Genomic DNA, 14,192 nt, shown 5'->3' with positions numbered 1-14,192 from the left:
AGATGAGAAGGAAAGTTGATATTCCTGACCTGGCTGCTTCAAAATAAGCATACATGCTCTGTAGAGCCGCCCTAAGCAAGGAAAATACACAAGGCAAATGGTTCCTGCAGGAGGCATCTGACCTTAAGAGGCAATTTGACTGTTTCTCAGAGAAATCAGAAATGTTGCTCAAAGGGACACCTAGACTTGTAATTACTAACATTTTTATTATAAGTTCTTATATTTGCTTACAAAATTCTGAATCCTCTTGATATATTTTCTAGTTATAAAATATGTGCCAGAAAATAGCTTTCTTCCATTTACTTACAGAGAAAAGGATATACCTTGGTCACACTGACAGCTGTGTGATATTACCAAGGCTCTTAAGTTTCAGGGCCCCTTCCCTCTTCTGTAAAAGTGAGGATGTGGAAGGCTCCCTGAGGTTCCCTCCCAACTTAAAAATGGAGTCAGTGTATGGGACACCTGGATGGCTCTGTCAATTGTGTCTGACTCTTGATTTCAACTCAGGTCATGACCCCAGAGTCATGGAATCAAGCCCCATGTCAGACTCTTCACTGGGCATGGAGCCTTGTTAAGATTCTCTGTCTCTCCCTCTGCCCCTCCTTCCCACTTGCACACTCTCTCTCTCTCTAAAAAAAAAAAAAATGATATCAACATAAAACAATTTTAAAAAGTAAAATTATATCTTATAACTATGATTTTTATTTAACATAGGTGTTCTTAACTTAGATTCCAGGGACCTCAGAGAATCAGAACCCACTGAGATTTATGGAATAGTTCATTATGTTTGTCCCCAAACTCTCCAAAGTTAAGAATTATTTGTCCCTATCTTTGATGATCCAGAGAGGAGATTGAGCATAAACAAAGAAGCAGGGGCAATAATTGTGACACTTAACTGAATGACCAGGACCATAAAACCTTCATGTCACAAGGGTAATGTCTCCTGGCCTTCAGTAGGGCTATTTCTGGACTGCTCTGTACCTTATAAAATCCAGCCATATCTTTTAGATCTGTTCTCAAGGAAAAGACAAATCTAAAACCCAAATGTCATTAGTAGGAGGCCCTGAGTAATGCTTTGCTTTGCTTAAGTAGATGTCAGATTCCTACAGACTTGTTACTAAGTCTATAAGAAAGGGAAGAAGGAAACCAACCCATATGAAAGCATATTACACATTTAAAATAATCAACAGTACAGTTTCCTTACTAGCCACTACAGATAAACACATTGGTGAACTGATAGTACACATATTCTTCCAAACCTGGCTTTTAGAGAAGAGAGGGTATTTTTTATTTTTTATTTTTTAATGTTTATTTATTTTTGTGGGGAGGGGAGGAGCAGAGAGAGAAAGGGAGACAGAGAATCCAAAGAAGGCTCCTCAATAACAGCAGAGAGCTCCATGCAGGGCTCCAACTCACAAATTGTGAGATCTTGACCTGAGCTGAACTCGAACTCTTAACCACATGAGCCACCCAGGCGCCCCACAAGGGTGTCGTGAGGTAAGAAAGGGGAAAGAAGAGTCAAGGGCCAGGCACCTCTGCCTTTGTGTCCTTCAGGTGATCAGTGGTTACTTGGATGTCAGATAATCCAAGGAAATAAAATATTGAAGTCATTGTTCTGTTCGCAAAAGTATCTTCCATTTACTGCATTGTGTATAACGTTCAGGTAAAAAAAAACTGGGTCTGCTTGCTTCCAAACAAATGCCATTAGAGAAACTTGTATGGGTATTTTCTATCTTTTTCAAAAAGTTCTTTTCTAAGGAGACATAGGCATGTCTTTTCTAAATGAGATCACTCGAAAGAAAATATTTTTCTGAAATAGGAGGAGTCAAAAAATAATTCCATAAATAAAAGAAATAAGTCTTTACCAGCATCATCTAAGAGTGCAGATTTTGTGTTACTTTCCTTTCCCCTAGTGTTTACCAATATCACCTTGTTGTGAAATTTGCTTCTTAAAAATGACTTGTTATTATGGTCCTTTAGCCTTTTCATTATCCAGTAGAAAAAGCTTTGTTAGAATAGCCCACAGTATGTTACTTGCTTGCTTACTTTTTCCATTTGTAAGCATCTCTGTAAGGTGTTAAGGTAATCTAAAAAAGCTTCTGGCTACCTGTTTGTGGAAGCAGCCTGATGGTGACCAGACTACAAGTTGATGTGTGTGTGTGTGTGTGTGTGTGTGTGTGTGTGTGTGTGTGTGTATCCTTTCCAGTTTCAGATGGAGATCACACAAGTCCGGAGATGGCCCTCACCATTCACTTGCTTCCCACTGATCAGCACCCGCCTGTGTTCCAGGTCAGAGCTCCACTGCTTGAGGTCAGCCCAGGAGGCAGCTCTTCTATAGGTAAGAACTGAACCTGAAAGAAACATGCCTTTGGAAATGGAACCATAATTCAGCCACAGTCCCTGTTTAAACCTCTTGATGCTTGCCAAAAAGTAGTGACCTCCTCTTCCAAAAGGTGCATGCATTCTCACCTGTTTCCTTCCCTCCGCCCATTTCCATGCAAATAGAAGCAGCACAGAGAAAAGGAAATAAACCCTTCAGAGGTCAATGTTCAGTGATGGAATACAACACAGAATTCATTTTCTAGACTCCAGGAGTTCGATTTGTTGCCATCACTAAAGTACAAAGTTAACAAAGGAGAGTAGAGAGCAGAAAAGAGGGGGGGCAGTTTCAGTGACTGCTCCTGTTTTGTCTGGAAAGTAAAGAGAAACAGGAGAGACGACAGATCATAATAACCTTCAGAAGTTGTAAGGAGTTGGCCCTGTTATTTTGGATGTGATTTTATTTACCTACTAGTGTACCTACTTTTTAGGATTTTCTTTATTCTTTCACTAAGTACATTTTAAAAGCAAACAGTGGATGTTGGGGTTTTGTTAGCTGTTCTCTACAGATCCTCATCCAGTTTCTACCCATGAGTATTGGCCTGAAATTAATTATCATCCAATTTCTAAACAAGCCGACTGTCACTTCTACCCTACTCTTTCTCACTTCTGTCATGGCCATAGCAGCTAATGTTAAAACAATTTTGTTCTTGTGTAGGTTCAGAAAAAGGAGGGAATAAATAGTGAAAAGCAGGGGCGCCTGGGTGGCGCAGTCGGTTAAGCGTCCGACTTCAGCCAGGTCACGATCTCGCGGTCCGTGAGTTCGAGCCCCGCGTCGGGCTCTGGGCTGATGGCTCAGAGCCTGGAGCCTGTTTCAGATTCTGTGTCTCCCTCTCTCTCTGCCCCTCCCCCGTTCATGCTCTGTCTCTCTCTGTCCCAAAAATAAATAAACGTTGAAAAAAAAAATTAAAAAAAAAAATAGTGAAAAGCAAAAACAGTTTCTAGGAACATTTTCTGTAAGAAAACCTACCCCCGCAGGTCAGGACTGAACTAATGTTGGTTTCCATGCCCTCATTTGTATAGATGATGAAAAGTGTTCTTGAGAACTACCTACTTATAAATTAACTTTTAAAAGTAAGGTAACTATTTGCAATTTGAGAATTGACTGTATTATCAATTTTCACTCTTTTGTGGTTGATTGGAGTTAAACACTGCCTTCTGATGACCATCAGATTGTCTACAACATGGCTTCCAGCCTGCCCTGTGGCTGTAATGTATGCAGGGCATACAGTTAAAAATTTTTTTTGAATGTGTATTATTTTTGAGAGAGAGAAAGAGAAAGAGAAAGGAAGAAAGAGAGAGAGAGAACGGGGGAGCGGCAGAGAGGGGAGACACAGAATCCAAAGCAGGCTCCAGGCTCCAAGCTGTCAGCACATAGCCCAACACAGGGCTTGAACCCACGAGCTGTGAGATCATGACCTGAGCTGAAGTTGGACACATAAGTAGCTGAGCCACCCAGGCACCCCAGGGCATAGAGTTTTTTTTAACGTACCCACAACCTGTCGCTATGATTTGTCTCCTGACTGCAGGACTTCAGCTGGTAGTAAGAGATACCAAGATAGCACCTGAAGAATTCTTCTTTGAGCTCCGGAAACCTCCAGAGCATGGCGTGCTCCTTAAGTACACAGCCAAGTTCAAAGGGCCCATGGCCACAGGTAGCTGCTTACTCTGTCATTGACTGCTTGGAGAATTTCTTGCTCTATAGTCAGTTTTATGTGTCTCAGACAAGAAGGAAAGCCACTCTGTGGGACAAACTATGAGGAGACACTGAAAAAGGAAAAACTTTTAGCTTTTAGCCCATTGGCTGAAATATTTGGGACTTCTTTCTCTGTGCCATCACCCACACCCCAAACTATGAAGCTGTTTCCTCAAGTTGTTGGTGAAATTAGTTGAATTGGTCGATTTACCTGGAGTAAATACATTTAGAACAACCTCATAGGAAGTGTCAGCTGCCACTTTCCTATGGTTTGTTCATGAAGATGAATTTGTCTTCCTTAGTTTGGTATGTTAATCTTCACAATATTTTTAGCACTGAAACTCTGATAGTATAAACTACATGTATCCTCATCCATAGAAAAGGAAACACATTTTTTGAGTATTGTCTTTGTGATGTAACACTATGGTAGGTGATGTGACCAGCTTTCCAAAATAATATTTCTTACACTCTCCAATTATAAAAAATAAGACATGTTGATTGTTTAGAAAACAGAGAGAAGCACAAGGAACACAACTAATCTAATTTTTAATAGTCAGCCCATATATATCAAAGTGAGTATTATCCCTTTCAAAGTAATCACTTTGGAATGCTATATGCATATTTTAACAATCTGTACTTTCTCAAAACCTTTATATAATTCCTAATAGGTATGTAATCATGCATTCTTTTGAATATCCCTGCAGAGAGAGGGGGGCAAGTCTCTGACCTTGAAGGTAGATAGAATTTGAAGAACAACCAATCAGCATTTGGGAGTCACAAAGGCGGATTTTTAAAAAATTTACTGAACGCAAGAAATGTCATCAGAATAAATTTCTAGCATCCTAAGGGAACTACTTTAAGAGCATTAACAGTCAGAGCCCAGCTTCTTTAACAGTATATTTAGCTTATATTTGTATAATTAATATATAAGATACAAAGATATATATAAAATATTAGTTTTATTACTTTTTTTTTAAGGCTCAATACCACTAGCACCAGTAAATCACAATAACACAATGTTAAAAGAGAAGGCTTGGAAGACAAATACAGAAAATGAATAAATTCTTTAGTCTCATTCATAATACCAATTATTACAGCCAATAATCTATCAGGAAATAGAATTGCAAATAACATCCAAGAATACCAATTCCTCAATTGTACTCTCTAGAATCCTTGGGGTCCATGGCACTAAGGGGCATTTCTCATAAAGGATTCCATGACCAAACAATTTTGAAATGCTTTAATACTTATATATCGAAGATTCTAAAATTCTAGTAAATCCTGCAGTTCAAAAATTTTTAGTTTTAAATTTTGTTTAAACCTATTTTCCCCAAAGTTATATGACCTTGAAACTTATTTCACACAATGCCTATAAAATCTATCACAAATTAGTACTCTAGACTTAGAAAGTTTGGATTTCTAACTTTAAGTAGGTTTTTCAATTTTCAGATATTTTTTATTTTAGAAAAACTTTATACTCCCAACTAAAATAAAGACCTCTACAGATTCATCAAACATAATTTATTTTCATACCTTTCTCAAAAGAATTTTAGTGTCAAGATTAGATTCTAGAAGTGTTATCATAAAGAATAGAGGCTTGACCTTTAATTCGCTAGAACTAAGAATGATGCCTGAATCTTACAGAAACAGATTTGGGCTCAATATGATTAAGAACTTACAAAAATTAGAGCCCTCTCCAGTAGAATTAGCTACCTTGTAAAACAGTGAGCCTCCCACCTTGAGAAGTGTTGAAGGGCAGGCTAAATAACCCCTTTTCAAGAGTGGTATAAAAGGAATCCTATATTGGGTGGGTGGTTGGACTAATTAACTTACAACTCCCAGAGTTTATGATCCTATATGTACTTTGAAATCCTGAGAACAAAGGTGTTATATACATGAAAAGTGTTATTCCCAGAAGTAATTGGTTTTGCACTTTGTTTTATTCTCAAAAGGTGACACTTTCACATATGAGGACATTGAGAAAAATGCTCTGCAGTATCTACACGACGGCTCCTCCGCCCGGGAAGACAGCATGGAGATCTCAGTCACAGATGGCACCTCGGTGACAACCGTGGAAGTAAGAGTGGAGGTGTCACTGTCAGAGGACCCAGGGCCTCAGCTGGCTGCCGGCGCCTCTCTGAGCATTACAGTTGCTAGTAAAAGCACGGCCGTAATCACCAGGTCACATCTTGCTTATGTTGTAAGTTCTTGCCCCACTCTTGTTCACTGCACCCCATCCCTGGGCCTGACTAGAAAATAAGGCTATGGCTGAATATTTGGGACATCAGGAATATGGCCAGATAAGGAAGTTTTTTCTCAACTTTCCCAATAGTTCTACACTTAGAAGGAGTTACAGTGTTTACTCTGGCTGCTCCTAGTGTCTCATGAACAGACAAAGGAACGAGCAAAACTTTGATGAAAACACAATGAGATTGTGTAGGGATGGGTGATTGCCAACAAGGAACATTGCTGGTGTCAGAAAAACCCAAGTCCCCATTTTTTTTGAAGCCCCATCCATAATATTTTGAGTGGGAATTTTCAGGAAAGAGCGTTTTAGAAGAACTTGTCTGATTAATGACTAATAACTTATGATATTTCATGGCCCACTGAGAAGAAGCCCACTTTTCACCAGCTTTTGTCTCAGAGCCAGCGCTAGACAGAATGCTGCCACACCCCTTTGGCAGTGCGTCTCTGCCAGATTCCCTAGGCAAGATTACTGACTCACCCCCATCCCATGCCCCAAAGGAAGCAGTGTGTTTAGGGGACCAAGGTTTAGATTTAGGGACTCTGCATTTTTTCCCCATCTGGCATTAATTTGCTAAGTGATCCTGGTTAATTAAACTCTTCTTCTTTCTTTGATTCCACCTCTGGAGCTAAGGATAAGGATAATTAATTTTATTTTTCAGTTGTGTGCATTGTAAACATACATGAATTATCCATGTAAACATAATGAATAGTTTTGGCAAATACCTTGAAAATAAGGATGATTATCTGAATGGTAATCATTCTCAGTATTGAATTTTTCCTTACCAATGTTAAAATTCCAACCAATGACCTGTCCCCCGCCTTTTTAAATACTATATAGTTTTAAGTAATCCTTTTCTGGGCTAAATAGTCTAGCTCTAAAATCTAGTCCTGAATAGTAGCATGTAAGATAAAGCCTTAGCCTGGGAACAATTGCTTCAATTGCTTTAGCACAGATTTAGCCCTGAAATTGTCTTTTCTTAAATTATGGGAAACTGCATTCCACCCTGATTCTTCTCATGGGTCCAGTAGAGCTTCAGAACAGCTTTGATTTTGTTTTTTTCTTAATTGACAGGTGATTTTTACCATAGGTTATGGTCTTTTGAATCTTATGAAACTCATGAATTCATAAAAATGTATGAATATAGATTTAATCAATAGATCACCAAGGCTTGAAAAATGTTTGACAGGCCAAAATAGCTCTCCAGGAGCAGTTCCTGCCCATTAACTGTGTATTATAAGCTGCATATCAAAACGCAAGCCCATTGGCAACTGAACATGTATTTTTCAGAAATTGATTGAATGTGAATTTACCCACTAGAGCAGAAAGACTCCAAAAGGACTATTCTAGCCTGCTGAAAGTATAGCATATTTTAAGGACTTAGCTAAGTTATATACTAACTTTTTCTCTGAGGGTTATAGAAGAATTTTGTGCTTGGTGTCATGGGGGGAAATTTTTGCAGATATGCATAGTTAGTGAGTTTGCAGTGAACATGCAAAAAGGTTAGAAAAGCCATCTGAAATGCTGGTCATAAATGGAGCAGAATATAAAAGGATAGGAGCAGACAAGCCTCTTAATTAGAGTATCATTAATGGCAAGAGATGTCAAGAGAGACAAAAGGCAGAAATGGGATTCTGTGTGATTTGCTTCTTAATGGCGGTTTCCTGTACAGTTTGCTACACACTGCAGGTAAACAAGTAGTGAAAGGGTGTTTTGTAGTTACAACAGATGAGTTTTAATCCAGGCTTACCACTTACTAGCATAGTAACCCTTGGCAAGTTACTTAGCTTTCTAGGGCTAGTTTTCTCATCTGTAATGTGGGCAGGATGATATGAGATTAATCTTAAAAAGCTAATAGCATTTCTAGGCACCAGCCAAAAATATAATAATTAAAAATAGGATACCATCTATAATAACATCGCATAACACATATCTAAGAATAAATGTAAAAAAAGATGTATAATTTCTAGGGAAAATTGATACTATGTACAACTAAAAGAAAATCGAAAAGAATCTCTTAGCCAAGTTTTAGAAATAAAAGGAGAATTTACCAAGGGGTCAAAGAGAAGCTCAACAAAGCAATAGCATTGCTATACATAAGCAAAAAATAGCCACTAAATGTAACTTAAAAAATGATACCACTTATAATAGCATTTTAAAATCATGTCTTTTGGACTAAATCTAACAAAAATTAGACAGTACTTCTACAGAAAAAATTGTAACAACTTAATTGACAAACATTTTTTTTTTTTAAACACTCAATAGGGGCGCCTGGGTGGCTCAGTCGGTTGAGCGTCTGACTTCGGCTCAGGTCATGATCTCACAGCTCGTGAGTTCAAGCCCCGCTTTGGGCTCTGTGCTGACAGCTCAGAGCCTGGAGCCTGCTTCGGATTCTGTGTCTCCCTCTCTCTCTGCCCCTAACTCACTTGCATTCTGTCTTTGTCTCTCTCAAAAATAAAATAAAACATTAAAAGCACTCAATAAATGATGGGACATGCCATACTCATGAATCACAGGATTTAATATCTAAAAGATAGCAATTTTCCTGCAAAGTGATCCTGCCTTTCAACTGAGTTCCAATCAAAAGCCCAGTGGACTTTTTATGGATCTTGATAAGCTGATTCTACAATAAAGAACGAAGGACCAAAATTCTGAAACAGAATGCTAGGAGGGCAGGGGCTTGCCCTATCAAATATCAGAATTTATGATAAACCTGCGCTATTTAAAGCAGTGTAGTAGCACAAGAATGTATGAGAGAGTCCAGAAACAGACCTACAAATGAGACTGTAATATAAAACAGGTATAGTAAGCCAGATCAGTGGAAACAGGAGGAACTACTTAAAATATAGATCTGCACAAAATGGTTGTTCCTGCGGATAAAAAAAGAACTTGTAGTGCTCCCTCACACTGTACACAGAGATTAGTAACTTCAAGCAAATCAAGCAATTCTTTGTAGGATATAGGTAAATATTTTTAGATATTGGGAAAGGGAAGAATTTTTAAACTAGAAACAAAAAGTCCTAACTATGAAGAAAAGATTAATAAATTTGACTATGTTAAAATTAAATTTATGTTTCCCTAAACATACCAGAAATACACAAAACAGACAAGTTACAAATTGGAAGAAGGTACTTGCAATATATATAACCAAAAATAACAAAGAAAATATATCAAATGTCTACAGATTGAGAAGAAAAAGATAACCCAGATAAGATGAACAAGAGACATTAATAGGAATTTCAGAAGAGGAACCCATAGGGCCAATAAATATTAAAAGATATCATCACTTTTTTATGCATCAAGAAAAGCCAAAAAGACTATATACCATATCATACCAATTCAACTGGAAGAAATCTAAATTTTTTTTTTTAATTTTTTTTTCAACGTTTTTTATTTATTTTTGGGACAGAGAGAGACAGAGCATGAACGGGGGAGGGGCAGAGAGAGAGGGAGACACAGAATCGGAAACAGGCTCCAGGCTCCGAGCCATCAGCCCAGAGCCTGACGCGGGGCTCGAACTCACGGACCGCGAGATCGTGACCTGGCTGAAGTCGGACGCTTAACCGACTGCGCCACCCAGGCGCCCCTAAATTTTTAAATGTTGTAGAGGAAATGAACCTATAGAAGTTTCTTTGCTGATGGAAAAGTAAACTTGAAGAAGCCACTTTGGGAAAGAATTTGGCATAGTCTTGTGAGGATGAGTGGTCATATACACTAACCATTCCACTCCTAGATTCCTATCCAAGAGAAACTTTCATATGTACACCAAAAGATATGCCCAAGAATACTCAAAGTGATACTATTTGTAATAGCAAAAATATTGAAACAAGACAAATGCCCATCAACAGGATAATAGAACCTGTGGTATACTTACTCCTTAGAATATTACACAACACTCGAAACAGATGAACTATTGCTACATACAACAATATCGACGGGTCTCAGCAGTCCACTACTGAGTAAGAAGTCCCACAAGGGGAAAGTCTTTTCATAAGTTTTTTAAAAACAACTAAAAATACTTTGTAGTAATATATCAAATCATATCAAGAAATTCAAGGAAATGAGAAGCAAGATCCAGGGTGATGGTAGCCCAATGACAAGATAAAGGAGGAACACATACATGAATGTTAATTAGCAGTGTTCTAGTCCTTGTGTTGACTGGTGGGTCAATAGATGTAAAAATAATAAAAAGAAAATGAAAAATGAACTAATACAAAAGGGTTAGGAAGGTAGGAAAATTATGTGAGAATAAAGTCTACATTCTTATCAATTTTTTTTGCATCCATGATACCTTAGATAGGCCAAAGTAATAATTTTCCTTAATTATTAAAAATAATTAATATTTTCTTAAATTATGATAGCATTTTCAGAAGAAAAAAAAATCTAGCCAATTTCACACTTTTTCAAACCCACCGGTCACTTGAGATTTGAAACATTAAAATAAATGTGCCTGACATGAAATAAGCATTTCTTTGCCAAATTTACCAGTGTGGAATTTCAAAGCTATTCATTCTAATCAAGAGCCAGGAGTTCTGTCCTTGTAGTTTATCACCATCTCCGAAGACAGTACTTTGGAACTCTTAGCTGTCTTTTAAAAATTCTCTCTCAGAGGGTACTCATAATAATATTAGGAGGCAGTCTTTTGGAAGTCTGCATGTTGTATTTGATAACCCATGTGGAATAGTAGAGAAAGTTTTGAAGTATAAATTTAGGGGAAATTTTCTGAAGGTTTGCAGCTTCAATGAATTTGAGTTTCCTTCCTTACTGATGTCAGGTGATGTGAGGAAATATGGAAAATTCTGTGACCTTGCATTGAGGCTCTGACCTGTCAACTTAAAAAGGCCTTTAGGGTTATAAACAAGAACTGACTAAAACCCCCTGCCCCAGATCGCCAGATATCCTGAGCACATTCCTGATCCATACTTCAAATAACTATAACACAGCAATGGAAATTTGCATTTAAAAGTACACTTTGCCATGCAATATATATATTTTTTGTTGCTGTGGTAAAGTGCAAAGAGCCCCCATGTTCACAGCCAACTACTCTAAAAGATGAATGACTCAGAGAAACTCTCCAAGAAGATGTTGCCTGCCTCTTAGATATTTCCACAATATTCTTGAAGAAAGAAGAAATTGTTCATTGAGATATACAACTATTGTCCACTTGGAAACACAGAAAGCCAATTTTATTTCTCAATAAACAATGCAGAAGGAAAGGGAAATCGTGTTTGTTAAGATTGGTCATCTTGGGGGTTGAGTATCTGTAGGTTCCATCCTGGTAGAATGAAATCTGTAAGATTTCCTAAATTCTTCTGTTAAACTAAACTTTTTACATGTCAAATATTACTTAAAGTGAGTCTTTGACTAAGCTAAATAACTTCCCTTCTTTCTGTTCCACAGAATTATATTTATCATTGTATTATATGTTATAATAGAATTTTAACTCTGTCTAAAAAGCAAACTGTCCTTTGAAACTCTTAAAAGAAGCCTACAACCATGTTTATAGAGAGATGACTTTCTATCTCTGACCATGTTTTGTTCTTCACTAGATGCTTGTAATAGCAATGAAACCCCATGTGGCCCTTATAATAACAATAGGGCATCTCTTTGTTTTATGCCACATACCTAAAGGGCATTTCCCCATTATTATCATAAGCTAGTCTTGAAAGAAGACATTATCAAAGAGGCATTTTACAAGGAATAGATACTAGGATTTTCAAGCACTTCAAAGTGGTGTTGCTTTATCACAAAGGGAAAGAGACTTTTCCAATTGGCAGAGAAGGAAGCACGTGATTTTTAACTACTGGAAGCATTTATTCCTATAAATGTGTGTTCATGTCTTGCCTCATATTTGCCTGATTAGGATGATTCTTCCCCTGACCCAGAGATATGGATTCAGTTAAATTCTCTGCCCATGTATGGTGCCCTCTTAAGAATGTCAGGATCTGAAGTGGAAGAGCTCTCGGAGGTTTCCAATTTCACAATGGAAGACATCAACAACAAGAAAATTAGGTATATAACCACTTTGTATTACTTGACAGAATTTTTAAAAATTGTATTAAAACATTTAAGCAACTAACCCATAGCTCCCTTGAAAGATTATATTGCTTCATTTTTTTAATGTTTATTTATTTTGGAGAGAAAGAGGGGGGGGAGGAGGGACAGAGAGAGAGGGAGACACAGAATCTGAAGCAAGGTCCAGGCTCTGAGCTGTCAGCACAGAGCCTGACGAGGGGCTCGAACTCATGGACTAAGAGATAATGACCTGAGCTGAAGTTGGACGCTTAACCAGCTGAGCCACCCAGGCGCCCCTATATTGTTCCAGTTTTAAACAAAGATGCAATCATCTTACCTGGCTTGTCATGTAGCTCATTCATTTGATTCTTGTCCTTACCTCTGTAGGTATTCAGCTGTGTATGAGACTGATGGTAATCTGGTTACTGATAGCTTCCATTTCTCTGTCTCTGATATGGACCACAACCATCTAGACAATCAGATGTTCACCATCACTATCACTCCTGTTGAGAATCCACCTCCAGTCATTGCTTTCGCTGACCTTATCACGGTAAACAATTCTCAGATCAATGAACAATGAGTGTTATAGAGAACTGGAATCTGTGCTGATGTAAATACAGGATTTCTACCTGAACTGGCTGCCAAGTTCTTCCCCCAAAGTATCTAGCCAATACTGTCAAGATATGCAGTTTTTAATCATGAGTTTTTTCAAAAAGTATGAAAAAATTATATGCAGAAGGTCAAATAACTATGTTTGTATTATTTAGTCAAAATTATTTATGTGCTAGGCATAAATGCTAGACATGTGTAATATTTTGTATATTATGCTAGATGTGTGAAGTAGTGGGAGTGAAATTATAAATGTAATATATCTTTTAGGAGTTAATCATCTAATGTCTGTAAGAACTAAAATATGGGGATATGGACAATGTCCCCAAGTCACTTCTTAAGTCAATATTAATCACTGTAAATATTATTTACAGTTCCTTGGGTGTGGGGGGGATGGAGGCCATATGACATATCCCAATCATGAGGTCACCCAGACCCGAGTTCAAGTGCTGGTTCTGTTACTTACTAGCTGAGTGACCCCGGTCTAATTAATTACATATTTCTTAGCTTCCATTTCCTCATCTTTAAAATATAACTACTTCTGTTATATAGAGGATTGCTCTGATGGTTAACAGAATAGCATATAAAAGCCCCCGGTACATAACAACACATGGTAGGGATTCCATAAGAGTTAATTCAGTTTCCTTGGCCTGCTCTGTGTACATACCATAATGCCAAAAATGCAGGAATTTTTCTGGTTTTGTCAAGCAAATGATACTCATAAAACTGAGTTGTTTTTAAATGGCTTTGATATTCCATACCTTGGGGAACCCATGTGGACCTTCTCCATTCCCAGCGTCAGGATGACCTTCTACTTTGTATCTTGTAGATCTCCCTACATGAGGCCAAGAATTATTCAAAGTGAAATGGCTCAGTCATGTCCAGGAGGCTAGCAAAAAACACCAGGGACAGGTTGCAGAGTTAGCATACAAAACAGGGCCCTAAAAGAAAAAGTTAGTTCAAGCAGCTGCTTTTACTTATGCTGATTTATTTGCCTCTTTAACATTAAGATCAGCCCTTGCTTTCAGGTATGGTGAGGCCTTTCTTCCTGCACACCTACCAACATATCCTGTAAGGGGAGAAGTGGGACTTTTATCCTGGGTGGGAGCACCTGTGGGACAGTCGCCCTCACAGTATCTGAGGGAGAACAGGATGGATCATTCTCTAGCTGCGGGCTTTTGAATGTTGATAGGGAAGAAAGGCAGCCATCCTGCTGTGCCGAGGTGGGTGATTGGAATGGGCTAGAGC

General features: G+C 38.1%; 1 protein-coding gene across 1 annotated transcript in view; it reads left to right on the top strand.

The window, feature by feature from the left end:
• The window catches only part of FRAS1 (Fraser extracellular matrix complex subunit 1), a 438,063-nt gene that overhangs the window by 334,566 nt on the left and 89,305 nt on the right, over positions 1-14,192 (top strand). Inside the window, exons 36-40 of the mRNA XM_086704782.1 lie at positions 2,207-2,338; positions 3,909-4,034; positions 6,028-6,275; positions 12,184-12,332; positions 12,723-12,885. Of these exons, the coding sequence (XP_086560908.1) occupies positions 2,207-2,338; positions 3,909-4,034; positions 6,028-6,275; positions 12,184-12,332; positions 12,723-12,885 (818 nt within the window). The remainder of the gene's footprint in view (positions 1-2,206; positions 2,339-3,908; positions 4,035-6,027; positions 6,276-12,183; positions 12,333-12,722; positions 12,886-14,192) is intronic.

Source organism: Puma concolor, chromosome B1 (assembly GCF_028749965.1).
Source record: "Puma concolor isolate L17-30 chromosome B1, mPumCon1.1.hap2, whole genome shotgun sequence".
Classification (NCBI taxonomy): domain Eukaryota; kingdom Metazoa; phylum Chordata; class Mammalia; order Carnivora; family Felidae; genus Puma; species Puma concolor.
This window is presented reverse-complemented; position numbering and strand designations above follow the sequence as displayed.